This window comes from Ursus arctos, unplaced genomic scaffold, assembly GCF_023065955.2.
Source record: "Ursus arctos isolate Adak ecotype North America unplaced genomic scaffold, UrsArc2.0 scaffold_31, whole genome shotgun sequence".
NCBI lineage: Eukaryota > Metazoa > Chordata > Mammalia > Carnivora > Ursidae > Ursus > Ursus arctos.
The window spans coordinates 28394783-28411039 of NW_026622997.1; the positions used below are offsets into that span (position 1 = coordinate 28394783).

Genomic DNA, 16257 nt, shown 5'->3' on the forward strand with positions numbered 1-16257 from the left:
ATTGAGAAAAATGTTTGTCAATTTCTTCTTATAATTCTGTCTATATTTACCTACCTATTTTGTGGTATTTTTGCTAAGTGTAGACTGAGTCTGCTTCAGTATAATGTTCTAGTGACTTCTTATCATTATTCAATGATCGTCTTTGTTTCCACTAATGACTTTGGCCTTCGACTATATTTTTAGGTATCAAAGTAACTACAAACATTGTCTTCTGTTAGTGTCCATTTTGTATATCTTATTACATGGTTTTTATTTTAACCTTTTCATGTCTTTAGGTTTTCCTTGTGATTAATGTGAAGAGCATGTAACTGGATTTTGTGATCCCCTTACCCACGGCTTCACTTTCTGCAGTTTCAGTGACATGTGGTCAACTGCCACCCACAAGCCAATGATCCTCCTTCTGACAACAGGTCAGAAGGTCAATGGTGGTCTAATGCTAGACCACAATGCCTACATCACTTGCCTCACTTCATCTCATCACATAGTCATTTATCATCTCACATCATCATAAGAAGGGTGAGCACAGTCCAATAAGGTATTTTGAGAGAAAGAAACAATACATAACTTTTATTACAGTATGTTGTTATATTTGTTTTATTTTATTATTAGTTACTGTTCTTAATCTCTTACTATGCCTAATTTATAATTAAACCTTATTATAGGCATGTACATATAGAGAAAATCAAAGTATACATGGAGTTCAGTAACTATCTGTGGTTTTGGGCATCCACTGGGGGGTCTTGGAACATATCCCCCACAGATAAGGGCGGGACAGCTGTATTATTAATCCAATCTGAAAACCTCTTTCTTTTACCTTCAAATTTAAGCTATTTACATTTATTGCAATTACTAAATTATCTGGATTTGTTTCTACTATTATTGTGTTTTCTATTTTGTTATGTTCTTTCTTTGCTTCCTTTTTTCTCCTTTCATCACTTATATTAAATTGATTACATTTTTAAAATATTCTCTAATTTCCTCTTACTGGCTTAAGAATTTTAAATTCTAATTATATTAGAGTTACCCCTACAATTTTTAAATTTTTTTTATTTAAATTCAATTTAATTAACATATACTGCACTATTAGTTCCAGAGGTAGAATTCAGTGATTCATCAGTTGCATGTAACACCCAACACTCATCACATCAACTGGCCTCCTTAATGCCCATCACCCAATTCCCCATCCCCCACGCACATCCCTCCAGCAACCTTCAGTTTATTTCCTATAGTTAAGAATCTCTTATGATTTGCCTCCCTCTCTGTTTTGATCTTATTTTATTGTTCCTTCCCTTCCCCTATGTTCATCTGTTTTGTTTCTTAAATTTCACATATGAGTGAAATCCTATGGTATTTTTCTTTCTCTGATCGACTTATTTAACTTAGCATAATATACTCTAGTTCTATCCATGTAATTGCAAATGGCAAGAATTCATTCTTTTTGATGGCTGAGTAGTATTCCATCATATACATATATACCACATCTTCTTTATCCATTCATCTGTCAGTGGACATCCGGGCTTTTTCCATAGTTTGGCTATTGTGGACATTGCTGCTATAAACATTGGGGTGCAGGTGCCCCTTTGGATCACTATGTTTGTATCCTTTGGGTAAATACCTAGTAGTGCAGTTGCTGGGACATAGGGTAACTCTATTTTTACCCCTACGTTTTAACATAGCTACCTAAACTGGCAACATCCAAAGTTAAACTCTACCCTCCTTCCAAATAAGACAAAGGCTTTAGAATGTTTTACTTTATCTGCTTCATTCTCATGTTGTGATTGTTCTATCGTGTTCTTAAATTTAATAGTCATAACTGTTAGTGACTTTTATAGTCATCTTTCATTCCTCATTCTGATTTCAATATTTTAGACAGATGTTTTGTTGTTATTGTTTTGTGTGTGTGTGTTTCTCATCTTTGCTTCCTGTGTCCCAATTTTTCTTGCTGAATTTAGTATCCTTATGTAAGTTGTAATAAAAGAAAAACAAATGACAACTACCATATGATGTCACTTTTTATCCATAAGATTGACAAAACCTAAAAAGTTAATTTAACAACACTCTGTGTTGATGAGCATGTGGGGAAACAGATAAATTCACATATTGCTGATGGAACTGCGCATGAATACAACCTACAGGAAGGCAATTTTGCAACATATAGCAATATTAGTAATGTATACACACCTGGACTCAGCAACTCCCCCTTTAGAATTTTACCCTACAGATATTCTTGCACATGTGTATTATAATGTCTACACAAGGCATTGCTTAAATAGCTAAAGACTTCCATTACCCACCAATAGGAGAAGACAAGCTAAATGAAATTACCCACCAATAGGAGAAGACAAGCTAAATGAAATACGGTACTACCATAAAATAGAATGCTATATAGTCATATATTTCTAAGTGTAAAAAAGAAAGTTCAGAGCAGTGGATCTAACAACCTGCTATTTGTGAAAATAGGGAACAAGAACACATATACATATTTGCTTAAATATACATGAAATTTCCCTAGAAGGATAAACATAAAGCTTGGAGCATGGACTGCGTGTGCAAGGGGTCTTGGCAAACCATGGGAGGGATGGGAGTGAGGGTTTCCTCTGCATACCTTTTTGTGGCTTTTGAATTTTAAATCACATTAATATATTGCCTATTTATATAAATTATATCTTTAGAAAAAAAAAGAATAGTAGGAGGGTAAGCAGACAGAGGGAGTACAGGCAACTCTTTTCAGGAGTTTTATTGTAAAGATGGGCAGAGTCCACCTCTTCCAAGCTTTGTGACCCAGGCAATGTGCCTAAACCTCCATTTTCTCATTCTTAGAATTGATATATTAATATCTGCCACACAGGATTATCTCGAAGATAAAGTACAAAGATATAAGTCAGGCACTTAGCATAGCACTTGAATGATTATTGTCATCAAAGTTATTACAATTCATAAGTCCATAAAACTCTAGGTTCAAAACCCAGTATTTCCTAGGATCACTAGATGGGCATCAGACTCAGTCAGACGGGTGCTTTTTTGGCTCAGTCAGCGCCAAAAACCAGAAAGATCTTTGTTTTCCTTACTCCCTACTACTTTCTCCAAAATTCTGACAACTGCACTCTTCCTGCTCTTGAATCACAACTCCCATGTTTACTGCAAGTGGGCTACCCTACTCGGCTGAGGAATAAAGGACTTGAAATTCAATGCCATTTTCACACTGGGCAAAGCAGATGGGGTGGGAGGTTGTCTGGGGGATCCAGAGGTTTCCCCTCTCCATTCATATCATCCTTTGGAAAGAGTAAAATGTGACCAAAGGGGAAAGATGCCTCAAGTAAGTGACAAGAAGGGGAAGTTAACGGGCAGGCAGATCAAATGGTGTTGGAGGGAAGGCAGGGTGAATGAAAAGAACTAGAACTCGGGAACAGACTAGAATTACTCATATCTGTGGTTACCAGACAGACCACACTTGTAGGTATTCACCAGAGTTCCACACTCTGACCTCCAGCGAACATTTCCAGAATGTGTCCCTGACATAAGGACTCTCCCTGAGATAACCAACTTTCGAGACATCCTAAGATCCTGAGGTCTGCTGCAGCTTTCTGAACTGCCCATCTGGATGCCTGAGTTTTCTTCCCAGCTCAATCACTGAGTAGCCCTGCAATTTCAGGCCAGTTTTTCTTTCTGTAAAGTAAGATTTGACAGCTATGTTATTTTAAGATGCCTTCTAGGCTTAAACTATTAGGAGCCTATGGGTGTCATACTGAGGATATCCCTTCTAGCTTGAACTATTAGGAGCCTATGGGTGTCATACTGAGGATATCAATGAATTTAACAGATTATCTTCCTCCATGAGGGCAACAGTTTCCCTAAGGTTGGGAGATACAGGAATGATTATCTCCATTGTATAAATAGAGGAAGGACCTTTGGTTGAGAGGGGAAGGAATTAGGCCAGACTTGTCTCTCTCCACGTGGGTATTTCACATTCAGTGATACTGGAGACGCAAACAGCAGAAGGAAGCAAAGGCTTATCTGCATAAGAAAGCTCCCTACTCTCACCCTGCCGGGTTCCCAACAACAGTTACCAGGAAGAAAAAAAAAAAAAAAAAACAGCAGAAGTTCTGGCTAGTTCCTTGCTGGAGCTGGAAAGTACCTGGTGTTTCTGGGAATGTGAAAGTTTCTCTTTCCTAGAATAGGAACCTTCAAAGGTAAGTCCCTCCCAAAAGGCAGTAATGTTCACAGCTCTGAATTTTCAGTGGTTGGCAAGAGGAGGCAGGACAGAGAAGATTTACTCATTTGTGCAACAGACATTTGCTTATTGTCTGCTTTGAATCGAGCCCTGAGCCAGGTAGTTGATATAAAGTTTGATAAGATATATGGCCTTCCCCCCAGGAGGTCATGGTCTAGTGGGAAAACAGAGGGGTGGGAGGATAAGGAGTTTACTACAGGCTGTGAAAGAGGTAAGCCCTGGGGGATAAAAGGGCAAGGAAAGGACACTTTCTCCAGACTGCGATCAGAAAAGGCTTCCTGGAAGACCTCACCCCTGAGTTAAGCCTTGAAGGACTTGGGGTAAATCGGGAAGGGTGGTTCAGGAAATAGCAAGAACACACCATGTGCAAAGGCACAAAGGCATGAGGAGGGCTGTAAGTTTGCAGTGGGAGCTTAATGCAACAGGAAAGGGTGCTGCGAATGAGCTGCACAACCTTGCATGCCGTGAGAAGATCGGAGCAGAAAGGGATGAAGAGCGCTTGAAGGACTTTATGGAAGTGAGGTCATCTTATGTGTCTGCTAGAAAGAAAAATGACTTCGTGAAGAACGGCTCAGTCAGCACCAAATGAACCAGTGGTTCAGCACCAGTGAACCAACGGTGGGGAAACCTCTCTGGAGATGAGATCATCTAAGACTAAGTGAAAGTTGTAATAACAATGGGGCTAGAGAGAAGGCAGTGGATTCCGAGCTATTGACTGGATCTGAGTATGAATTCAAGATTAGGAACACATGATGTCATATAATTTATTGGTTGAGATTGTGGACTCAGGGGTCAGGCCTGGATTCAACTCCAACTCCAGCCCTGTGTAACCTTGGAAAAGTTGTTTAATCTCTTTGAGACTCAGTCTCCTCATCTGTAAGATGGGGATAATAACAACCAACCTCATAGGGTTGAGGAAAAGGACTAAGTATGATAATACCTGAAAAACGTTTGCATCGTTCCTATTCATATTAAAACTCTATAAATGGTAGATATTACCAATGTTTTAACATTGTTAATTAGGAAACTGTGCTTTATGCCTCTCTACCTTAGGCTCCCCCAGAATATCAGACATCAGTGAGAATGGAGAAAGATACAGAAAGGCAACCTCATGAATATTTCCATCATATTGGCTAATATCTATCTCAAAGAACAGATAAGACACAGGTAGCTGGCAAAATAGTAGCTATGGTGACCTCTGGGAAGTGAAACAAAGGTTAGTTTTACTTTTCTCGATGCGTAAGTGCTATTTACATAATAAGGAAAATATTTTTAAATAGATATATTATGCCACAACACACTACTCAGCACCAGGGAAATGAGGATCTTGGAAACAGACGGCAGCCCCCACCCCCACCTCCGGGGACTCCCCGCCCCGCTAGGAGCACACATGCTCCAAACTTCCACCATGCCCCCAGCTCTAGGAGCAAGTACCTAGGGGCACAAGCGCAGCGAAACTCCCAGCACGAGCTACCCTGGGTCATGGAGATGGCCATGAGAAGGGCCGCGTGTGCCTGGGGCCTCAGTCCTCCAGGAGCTGCTGCGCCAGGCGGGAATAGAGGTCCTGCCCCTCCATGAGCTGCGCGCGCTCCAGCAGCTCCCCCTGCCTGAGCACCAGGATCTGGTCCGCACTCTGCACCGTCTGCAGCCTGTGAGCGATCACCAGCACCGTTCGGTCCCCGCGGGATTTCCAGTCCTGCAGCTGAAGGGGGAGGATCATAACGCCTCAGAAACATAAGAACACGGGCGGCTGGGGGGCTCAGTTGGTTAAGTGTCTGCCTTAGGCTCAGGTTATGATCCCAGAGTCCTGGGATCAAGGCCCAAGTCGGGCTCCCTGCTCATCAGGGAGTCTGCTTCTCCCTCTCCCTCTGCTGCTCCCCCTGCTTGAGCTCTCTCACTTGCTCTCGCTCTCTCGCTCTCTCAAATAAATAAAATATTTTTAAAAAATAAAGGGAAAGGTAAGAACAGGATGGGCACCATATCCCAACTGGGCACCACCTCTCATGGCGTAAAGAAGGCGTGAAAGATGACAACGTGGGAAGAGTGGACGACAGACCCTGCACCGCGTCTCTCTCAGCTGTCCTGCTGCAGGAGGCACACAGAAAAGGGAGCTGTGGAGAAGGGGGGGTGGTCCCACACCCCATACTCTCCGTTCCACTCCCCACCCCCTGCCAAAGCACAGCTACTCTTCCACTAGTGGGCCGTTCGTCTTGCCTCTGCCCAATTCTGCACTAGCTGGTCCTTCAAACGTGCCGCTCAGGTCCCACCGCCCCGCCCTCCCACACCAGTACTCACCGCCTGCTCACACTGGACGTCCAGGGCACTGGTGGCTTCATCCAGGATGAGGACTCGTGGGTCCCGCACAAGGGCCCGGGCAATGGCCAGACACTGTTTCTGTCCCACAGCCAACTGGTTGCCTCTCTCCCCTACATCTGAGGAAACGCAGAAACACCTTTCTTCAGACACAAGTGGCCACGACAAGTCCTCCCCACGAGCACGGGCAAGTGCACAACTGGTCCTTCCACCAGCACCCATTAGGAGGCGTGAGAGCCGGTGTCAGGAAGGCGGGGGGGGGGGGGGGGGGGGGGGGGGGTGGACACCTGCTGGGGCTGCCCTCGGAGAGGGCCACAACTACCCTGAGGCTGCCGGGAACAAAGACTCCCAACCCCGAGGGCCAACTAGAGAACTCCTGGTGCTGAGGAAGGTGGACAAGTGGGAGCCAAGCAAAGGGCAAGGAAACAGCAGACACAACCCACACCCCCAAGCAGCAGCTTCAGTTCCTCTTCTGACCGAACGTACCTGTATACAGCCCGTGCTCCATCTCCTGGATGAAGCCGTCGGCGTTGGCGGCCTGGGCCGCAGCCATCACCTGCTCATCACTGCAGCTCTTCAGCCCGTAGGCAATGTTGTCCCTCACAGAACCGGAGAAGAGCACGGGCTCCTGCCCCACCGAAGTCACCTGTGCAGAGGGGATGGGAGTAGGGGACGGTGCGTCAGGGATCCGCTTTTCCTCCTGCTCTAGCTCCCTCAGAATAGGCTCCCTGTGCTGCTTCCCACGGATCGGCCGTGCTCTCTGCACCCGCTTCTCCCCTCCTATCTCCTGCCCCTCTTCTTCCTCCGCGGCCACCCACCTGTCGGTGCAGGTAGCGGTGCTCATACTGGGAGAGGGGCTGCCCATCCAGCAGCAGCCGTCCCCCGGTGGGCTGGTACAGATTCTGCAGCAGGGCAGCCACTGTGCTCTTCCCGGACCCGTTGGGCCCCACCAGGGCCGTCATCTGACCAGGACGCAGGGTGAACGTCAGCCCCTAGAAAAGCCAGGAAACGGTCAGAGGCTTGCCTCAGGGCCCTCCCCTTCTCGTTCTGTCGGAGAGACGATCCGCTTCTCAGGGCAAAGGACCCACAGGCTGCCTGGGAGCGGGGCCCCTTTCAGACACCTTGAGCACAGGCTGGTCCGGGCGGTTGGGATACGCGAAGGAGACATCCTGGAATTCCACCAGCCCCCGCAGAGTGGGAGGGGCCAGCGTCCCAGGCGGGGGCAGATTTGGCTTTCGGTCCAGGTACTGAAACACCTTCTCGGCAGCCCCTACGTTGCTGAGCATATCCCCACACATGTAAACCAGGGTCTGGAAAAGAGGAATGGAGGGGTCAGCTAATCGAATGCAGCTTCACCGGAAAACCAGCTCCCCAGCTCTTCACACACTCCCCTGCCACACTCCGCCCACGCCAAGCTTCCCCTCCCCTCATCCAAAAAGGGTTCCCTACCCCTAAAGGTGCAATTTAGATGGAATTCAAAGGCAACCCAATACCCTAGCGGGCCAACCTGCAATGTAAAGGATAGAGAGGTCCATACTCCTCCTGTTCAGCGCTACTTCTGTCCCCAGACCCGCCAATTACCTTTCTGTATTACCTGTGCACCGTTCTGTGCTGCCTAACTGGCCAGGGGGCTCCTTAAAAGCAGGCACTGTGCCCACCTCATCTTTGCAGCCACCAGCGTACCTAGCACCGCTCTCCATACACAGAAGATGTTTCACAAATATCTAAGAAAATTCTAAAATAAAGACCAAGGTGAAGTAACTCTCTTTGAAAACTGGTAAATATAGGGCAAGAACTAAATGCTCTTCGGCCTTTCCTACTCCAGCTGCACCACTGGGTCACCAAAGAGTAGCGAGGGTAAGTCTCCCTGGAGAGATGTAGTCCCGCTAATAAGTGGAGGAATGGTAGAGCGTCTCTGTCTTGCAGCCCCTCATAATTTTAATGGATCTAGGCACTGGGCACTAATGGCTGATGCTACCACAGGCCTACAGAAGAGAGATAAGTGTAATATACACACACGTTACATATACGAGACAAGTGGAAATACGACCCCTGTATCTGATGAATTTTAGGAATTACTGTTACACTGTTTTGGTGCGATAAGGGCTTCATGGTTATATTTTTTTAATGTTCATGTTTTAGAGGTACGCCCTGAGGCATTTACAGATAAAACTGTGTCTTAAATTTGCTTCAAAATCATAGGGGTGGGGGTACCGTTGAAACGCAGCGGCCATGAGTTGATAACTGTAAAGCAGGTGATGGGTATATGCAGGTTCATTATAGTTTATCTTTTTTTTTTCTTTGCGTATGTTTGAAATTCTCCATACTACAATGAGTTGGGGTTTGGTTTGGTTTTGTATTTTTAAGGGGTGCAAATAAAGCCCAAGGCCCAGAGGCCAGAGAGAAAAACAGGGGGGATAAAGACTATGTCCAGGCTCCTGACTCACCTGCACATAATGGCCCATGTCCTCCTGGTAGAGCAGGAAGGAGAGCAGCCCACCCTGGGTGAGGTCCCCGGCCAGGATCTGCTGCAGTCCACAGTTCAGCATCAGCACCTGCATTCCCAGGTGCAGCATCTGCAGGGCAAGAAGAGAGCACTGAGAAGGAGTCCGCTCCTACCACCCTGAGCAGCGGGGACCCAACTGCCTTCCCTGGCCCTCCCTGGGTCCTACCCCCAGCCACGCAGCCTCCTCACCCTCTGAAAGAGTACGTAGAGGGCACGTTCCAGGTCTCGTCGCCACCACAGCTGCCGGCACTGTTCCAGGGCCTCCTTATAGAGACCAAGCTCATGCTCCTCGGCCCCAAAACTGCGCACGGTCTGCAGCCCTCCAACTGCCTCCCGCACCACCTGTCCTGCTTTTGCCACAGCATTCTGGATCTCCCGAAGCACTGCCTGCAAAAGTGAGCCAGGGGGTGTAAGGGGCTGATGGGACAGAAGACAGGAGACCCCCCATGTCTCATCCCTGCCCTGGAGATGCTCCCCCGAGCTACCTAAAAACATCTCACTGTCCTCTTTCCCTCTTTCCTACATTTCCTTCCAGAAGGACTAACGAGAGTAGAAAGGAAGGGAACAAAATGTTACTGAGCTCTCAGTGCTGGGTAGTACAGGGGGCACAGGCGGTTTTGGCCCCTTCATTTATGGGATTCACACCACCCTTGGTGTCTGAATGAAGGCAGAGGGATCATTTTCCTAAGGGGCCACAGCTAGTTAACAGAAGGTGGGGGGGAGGATGTAACTCAAAACGGATCAAAAACCTAAACCAGAGTTAAAACCATAAAACTCTTAGAAGAAAACACTGGAGCAAAGCTCCATGACACTAGATTTAGTGATGATTTCTTGGATATACACCTAAAGCACATGCAACAAAAGAAAAAACAGATAAGTTGGTCTTCCTCAAAATTTAAAACTTTTGTGTATCAAACAACTCTATCCACCAAAAAGGAAACCCACCGAGTGGGAGAAAGCATTTTTAAATCATGTATCTGATAAGGGGCTAATATCCAGAATAGTGAAAGAAGTCCTACAATTCAACAAGTAAAACATAACCCAATTTTAAAAAGGAGCAAAGAACTTAAACAGACATTTCTCTGAAAAAGATATAAAAATGGCCAACAAGCTCATGAAAGGATGTTCAACACCACCAGTCATTAGGGAAATGCAAATCAAAACCATGGTGAGCTAGCATCTCATAAAAATTAGGAGGGCTGTTATTTTTTAAAAAGCAGCGCATGTATGCATACAGCAGAATTTTACTCAGCCGTAAGAAAGAAGGAAATCCTGCCACTTGCACAAACATGGATGGACCCCGAGGGCATTATGCTAAATGAAATAAGCCAGACAGAAAGACAAATACTGTATGATCTCATTTATATGTTCTATTTAAAGAAAAAAAAATCAAAGAAAAAGAAATCAGATTTGTAGTTACCAGAGACCAGAGGCAGGGGTGGGGGATTGATTGGGGGAAGGTGGTCAAAAGGCACAAACTTCCAGTTGTAAGATCAATAAGTACCGGGGATGTAATAAAGAAGAAATAAACAGAAGATAACAAGTGTTGGAGAAGGATGTGGAGAACTCGAAACCCTTGTGTATTGCCAAGGGGAATGTAAAATGGTGCAGGCCCTGTGAAAACAGTATGGCGGCAGCTCTTCACAATATTAAAAACAGAATTACCATGAGATCCAGCAATTCTACCTCTGGGTATACACCCAACAGAACTGAAAGCAGAGACCTGAACAGATATTCGCACACCCATGTTCACAGCAGCATTATTCACAATAGCCAAAAGGTGGGAGCCACCCAAGCATCCAGCGACAGATGAATGGATAAACAAAATGTGGTCCATGCATCAGTGGAATATTAGCCTGAAAAAGGAAGAAAATTCTGACACGTGCTACAGCAGGGATGAACCTGGAGGACATTACGCTAAATGAAATAAGCCAATCACAAAAAGACAAATACTGTATGATCCCACTTACGTGAGATACCTAGAGTAAGCAAATTCATAGAAAATAGACCTGTCATTGCCAGAGGCTGGGAGGAGGGAAAGTGGGGAGTTATGATTTAATAGGTCCCGAGTTTCAGCTTGGGAAGATGAAGAAAGTTCTGGAGATGGATGGTGGTGATCATTGCACAACAATGTGAACATACTTAATGCCACTGACATGGCACAATTAAAACTAGTAAAAATGGTAAATTTTATGTTATGTATACTTTACCATCATTTTTCTAAAAAGAGAGAAAGCAGACCTGAGATTCCGACTCAGGACTTCCTGACTACACTTTCTACTTTCTCTACATTCCATCCAAATTCCTTCCCCTGATTAGAAAGGGGAAAACTCTACCTAAAATCCTCTAAGACAGCATTTTTAATCTTTTGTGGGGAAGGTATATACAGACGCCTTTGAGAATCTGATAAGAAGTTATCCTGATCCCAGAAAAATGCTCCCTTTTCTTCTCCCTCTCTCCTCTCTCTCTCTCTCTCTCTCTCTCTCTCTCTCTCACACACACACACACACACACACACACACTTGCACAAAGTCCCAGGGCTCAGGGCCCTTCTCAGGCCTGTCAGAACTGCTGCTCTTGAGGCTGAGAAGAGAAGACCCCTGGGAGAGCCTTCTTTTGCCCTGGGGATTCCCTAACACCCCCACATACCTGATGGCGGACATCGTACAGTTTTTGAGCCGTTATTTCCAGAGGCACCTTGAGCAGAGAGAGGAGGGCAAGTCGAGGGGACAGACTGAGCATGAAGCTGTACAGCCCCACCACTTTGACCACGCTTCGCAAGAGCACATTGGCGTTAAAAGCAAGCCAGCAGCTCATCAATTTGGTATCCGAGTTCAGCCTTGAATTCAGCTCCCCTAGGGAGGACAGAGCGGGTGAGAAAACCATGGGTAATGCAGAACCCCCAGAGACTGCCCCCGACCCTCCCCATTGGCACTGCCCCCTCTTCTAAACACCCCCCCCCAACACACTTGCAGAGACCGGTGGAGGTGATCTCACTACCCTGTCCCAAAAGACAGCTCAGCAGCTCCTCACCCCGGCACAGTGGGTGTAGGTGGGAAGAGAGGCTGTTTCTGGGATGGAGGGTAACTGAGGGGCAAGAAATGTCCAGGGGAATCCCAGACCTGGACTCCAGGCCCCACCTGTCTTAGTATCCTGGAAGAAGCTGAGGTCCTGGCGCAGAAGGGAGGAGAAAAGCAGCTGCCGGACCCGCACATTGATTCTGGACATGGTGAAGGTGAAGCAGCTTCCTCGGCAGCCCGCACACAGTGAGCTGTGGGGGGGGAGGGAACACGGGATGGAGACACAGGTGCACAGAAGGAGGGAATGAGTGAGAGAAGCAGAGGAGAAAGCACAGAATGAAAAGAAATACAAGGCTGGAGAAAGTGTACCATGAGAGGCAGAAGAGAAGCAGCGGGAGAGGGAGACAAGGGGAAGGGCAGGAATAAACAGAGAGAGGAAAAACAGGACAGGGAGAGCTAGATGTGGGAACAGAATCATAACACATACAAATTCACGAGCACCTATGGAGCTCACTCCATGCTAGACACAGGGAAGACTATAACAGAAATGAAGAGATGTTGTCAAAGGAATAGCCTATGGCCTCCTTCAGTGCTGTCCCTTTACTCTCCTCCTCTGTCTTGGTCTCTTTCCTCCCCACCCCAAAGTCCTTCTTCCTACCTTCTTGTGGGAACCTCAGCCATGAATTCCCTTGCCTTCCCTTTCTCTGGAGCTCCAGAGACATGCTGTTCCCTCATCTCTATTGTCCCTGCAGTTGAGAATTCCTCTTAGGCCAACCATTTATACAACAAAACTTAAAGGAAAAATGTGAACGCATAGAAGCAAGTATTTCACAAAATATGGTTTCTGTTTAAAAGGCTGTTGGGATAGTGAGACATAAAATGAGGAGGGTTTGAACTCCAGTGACCCCAGTGAGAATCCCCAGAAAAGAGCCAAAGGAGAAACACTTTGAAAGCAGAAAATGATGGGGCTAGTGTCTGAACATCAGAAAGGCATCAACAATACCGATGCTTGGAGCCTAAGAAACTGATTGTTTCGTACATGGGAATAAAAGAGGGAGCCATGTTCAAGAAGACCAGGAGGGAGTGTGATACAGTTGAAGCTCTGAATATGCAGAGTGTGAGGTGACAGTGGGTTGTCCAATGGCAATGTCAAGAAGACAAGTGGATTACAAGACTCGAGCTGGGTGTAGAAATATAGGTCCGGGAGTCACTTCTGAGGAATTGGTTTCAGCAAAGAGTAGCAAGTATGGATTGGAAGCATAATGTTGGGTAAATATGGTGAATGGATGGATGGATGGATGGATGGATGGATGAGTGTGTGAAAGAGAATCGCAAATAAACAAATTCACACATATTTTGGTTTCAGTATTTTATGCTTCGTGTACTAAAGGATCTGAAAACAGAGTTAGGAAATGGAGGGCCCCTGTAAAGATGTGGGGCTAGCAAATGAACCCAATCAAGCATCACCTACCTCCCAATGGAGAACAGACACATGAAAAGGATGGCGCTGGTAAAGGCATCAGGGTCGAAATCACCTCTCAGGATGTCAATGACATGACCCGAATAGTAAGGGATGACTGTCTCACCTGTAAGAGGCATGAAGGAGAACAGATGAACATACTGGCAGCAAGGGCCTTTGCCCACCTCCGATTCCCATGCCCTCTTCCTGACTCACCCAACACGGCAACAATAAGGAAGAAGAAGGCTGCAAGGAGGTAAGGCAGGTCTGGCCAGGAGAGCTTCAGCAGCCTCCACATCAAGTCTGTATTGTTCTCCTGGCCCTGCTTCGTCTCTTGGGCTCCTGGAGAGCTCAGCAGAGCCCACATGGCCCAGCCTAGCCACACAGCCGCATACCCCAGCAGCAGCCAGCTCCAGGGTGCTGAAGCCACTCTGACTGGGGGAGCACTCAAGGCCCCTGGGACCAGGGCCCTCAGAGAGAGAAACAGCGGAGTCCCCAGGCAGAGCGGGGCCAGCAGTGTTCCCACCAATCCCAGCAGTCCTCCCACCTTTAGCAGCCACCAGAGCCCTCCAAGTCGCAGGGTCCCCTCCAGCCACAGGCCAGGAAGCCCTGGGGGAAGGAGAGCCCCCAGAGTCCCCTGAAGCAGCCATAGTAGAGCCGAGTCTGCCAGCAGCAGGAAGGCCCAGGGTCTCAGGTCAGGGAACAGCATGGTGTTATCTAGGAGTAGAAGATGAGGAATTACAGAGGTGGGGTCCCAATCCTCGCTCTTATGCTCACCGCCCAGACTCCGCTCAACCCGTCCCATCGGTTTCTCATTTTACCCAACCCTACCCTGAATGATCCCCTGGGTCCCTGGTGCCCATCGGTACGGCGGCTTATGACAGAAGGCGTTCTGCCTGTCAGAGGGAGCCTCATCCTTTAAAAAAAAAAAAAAATCCCGTTGGGGCGCCTGGGTGGCTCAGTCGGTTAAGTGTGCGCCTTTAGCCCCGACTCTGGGCTCCCTGCTCAACGGGGAACCTTCTTCTCCTCCCTCCGCCTCTCCAGCCCGGCTCATAATCTCTCTCGCTCTCGCTCTCTCAAATAAATAAAATCTTTAAAAAAAAAAAAAAAAAGAAAGAAAGAAAGAAAGAAAAGAAAAGAAAAGAAAAGAAAAGAAAAGAAAAGAAAAGAGAAAAGAAAAGAAAAGAAAAATCCCGTGACCCCCTCCCCCCATGCCCCACCGCCAGCCGCTGCCGAGTTCCGAAGAGCCGCCCTGCGGTCCGGCCGGCTCCCTTGCACTCACCGGGAGGCCAGAGGGACGGGAAGCAGGAGGGCGCGGAGTGGGTGGCGGGTTGGGATGCGTCGGTTAGCGCTGCAGGCTTCCGGCCGGCCGCCTGAACTCACCGGCGGCGGCTTCGGGACTGCAGCTCCTCCGTCCGGGGGGGCGTTCGGCTACGTGCTGAGCACCGAGCTCTGAAATCCGCTCGCGCTGGCTCACCTTCGTTTCCCGCTTCTGTCTGCTGGCGACAGTCTGCAAGCGGGGGCGTCCGGCGCCCGCCACTTTTGCTTTCGCTTTCGCTTCCCCAGACCGAGCCCTGGTTCCAGGCAGGGCGGCCACCAGCGGGGGACGCGCGACACCTGCCGTGCGCGGAAGCCCAGTGCCAAGCTGGGCGCGCACGCGCCCCGCCCCGCAGGGAGCCTCTTGTGCTTAGCAACAATCACCCTGGAACAGAAAACTTCTGCAAGTGTTTTAAATTGTCATTAAGTAAAATAAAGCTATTTCAAGGAATGAGATGTTTTGTAATTGGAGAACCACTGGATGTTCTTGCCTCCAGCTCTCATCCTGTTTTGAGAACTGCTTCGTCCTCCATCCAAAGCTCCAGTTTCAGGGTCTGGGGTCAAAACAGAGCCAGATTCTGAGCGAGAAACAATCTGGACCTCTCCTAAATAGAGGGTCCCAGACACTTTCACCGGGGCCTAAGTGGGTTTCCACTTACACAGATTTTGAGCTGAAAGGCCCTGATTCTTACCTTCATCCGCCCTCCTCAAGGCAACTCCTTGAGCAGAACACGTGTTCAGGTGCCTCTAGGTGTGTGCTTCAGATTATGTCATGGGAGCACCTCTGGCATATGAGGAGGACGGACTTTGTTTCCTGGTCCATTTTAACATTGATCAAGTGGTAGACAGGATTCTATAGGTCCTGCCTGACCCAGAGCCCATCTATGGAACATGCTGGTTTGTTTATTCCAGAAATAACTCTTCAGATTGAAACTACCTCCCCAACTCAAAATCTCCCCAAAGGAAGGATCACTTGGGTTCCAAACCACCCCTTTGAAATGTTACTGGTGGGGCGCCTGGGTGGCTCAGTCATTAAGCATCTGCCTTCCGCTCAGGGCGTGATCCCGGCGTTCTGGGATCAAGCCCCACATCAGGCTCTCCACTGGGAGCCTGCTTCTTCCTCTCCCACTCCCCCTGCTTGTGTTCCCTCTCTCGCTGGCTGTCTCTCTCTGTCAAATAAATAAATAAATAAATAAATAAATAAATAAATAAATAATCTTTTTTAAAAAAATGAAATGTTACTGGTATGTTTACCAATGAGGCACTTCTAGTTTAAGGGGGGGGGGGGTATTTGAAGTAGAAGATAAGCAAAATGTCTCCAACCTTGCCATTCTGAGATTTTAAGAATCTCTCCCTAATGGAAAAAAAAGCTCCCTGTTCAACTGCTAACTACTTTCAAGGTTTTTTTTTT

The 16257-nt window shown here is 47.3% G+C and overlaps 1 protein-coding gene across 2 annotated transcripts; it reads right to left on the minus strand.

Moving 5' to 3' along the window:
* Positions 1–1999: 1999 nt before the first annotated feature.
* TAP2 (transporter 2, ATP binding cassette subfamily B member) lies at positions 2000–15141 on the minus strand. Of its 2 annotated transcripts, XM_026482623.4 has the most exons (13): positions 14812–15112; positions 14361–14445; positions 13746–14246; positions 13542–13656; positions 12191–12321; positions 11700–11905; positions 9240–9437; positions 8992–9120; positions 7666–7854; positions 7363–7536; positions 7031–7190; positions 6527–6663; positions 2000–5933 (listed from the first exon to the last, which is right to left on the minus strand). In XM_026482623.4, exons 3-13 carry the CDS (start codon positions 14236–14238, stop codon positions 5754–5756), a joined length of 2112 nt encoding a protein of 703 aa, XP_026338408.2. In that variant the 5' UTR covers positions 14239–14246; positions 14361–14445; positions 14812–15112; the 3' UTR covers positions 2000–5753. The 2 variants fall into 2 exon arrangements, with proteins under 2 accessions (XP_026338408.2, XP_026338407.2); XM_026482622.4 differs by lacking the exon at positions 14361–14445 and having other exon boundaries at positions 14812–15141.
* Positions 15142–16257: the final 1116 nt, after the last annotated feature.

Coding starts and splice junctions, on each gene's coding strand:
- TAP2 (XM_026482622.4), bottom strand. CDS start 14,238: ATGCTGTTCCCTGACCTGAGACCCTGGGCCTTCCTGCTGCTGGCAGAC. Junction 11,906..12,190: donor CTTCCAGGATACTAAGACAG/GTGGGGCCTGGA, acceptor TGTCCTCCCTAG/GGGAGCTGAATTCAAGGCTG. Junction 9,121..9,239: donor TCTACGTACTCTTTCAGAGG/GTGAGGAGGCTG, acceptor CTTGCCCTGCAG/ATGCTGCACCTGGGAATGCA.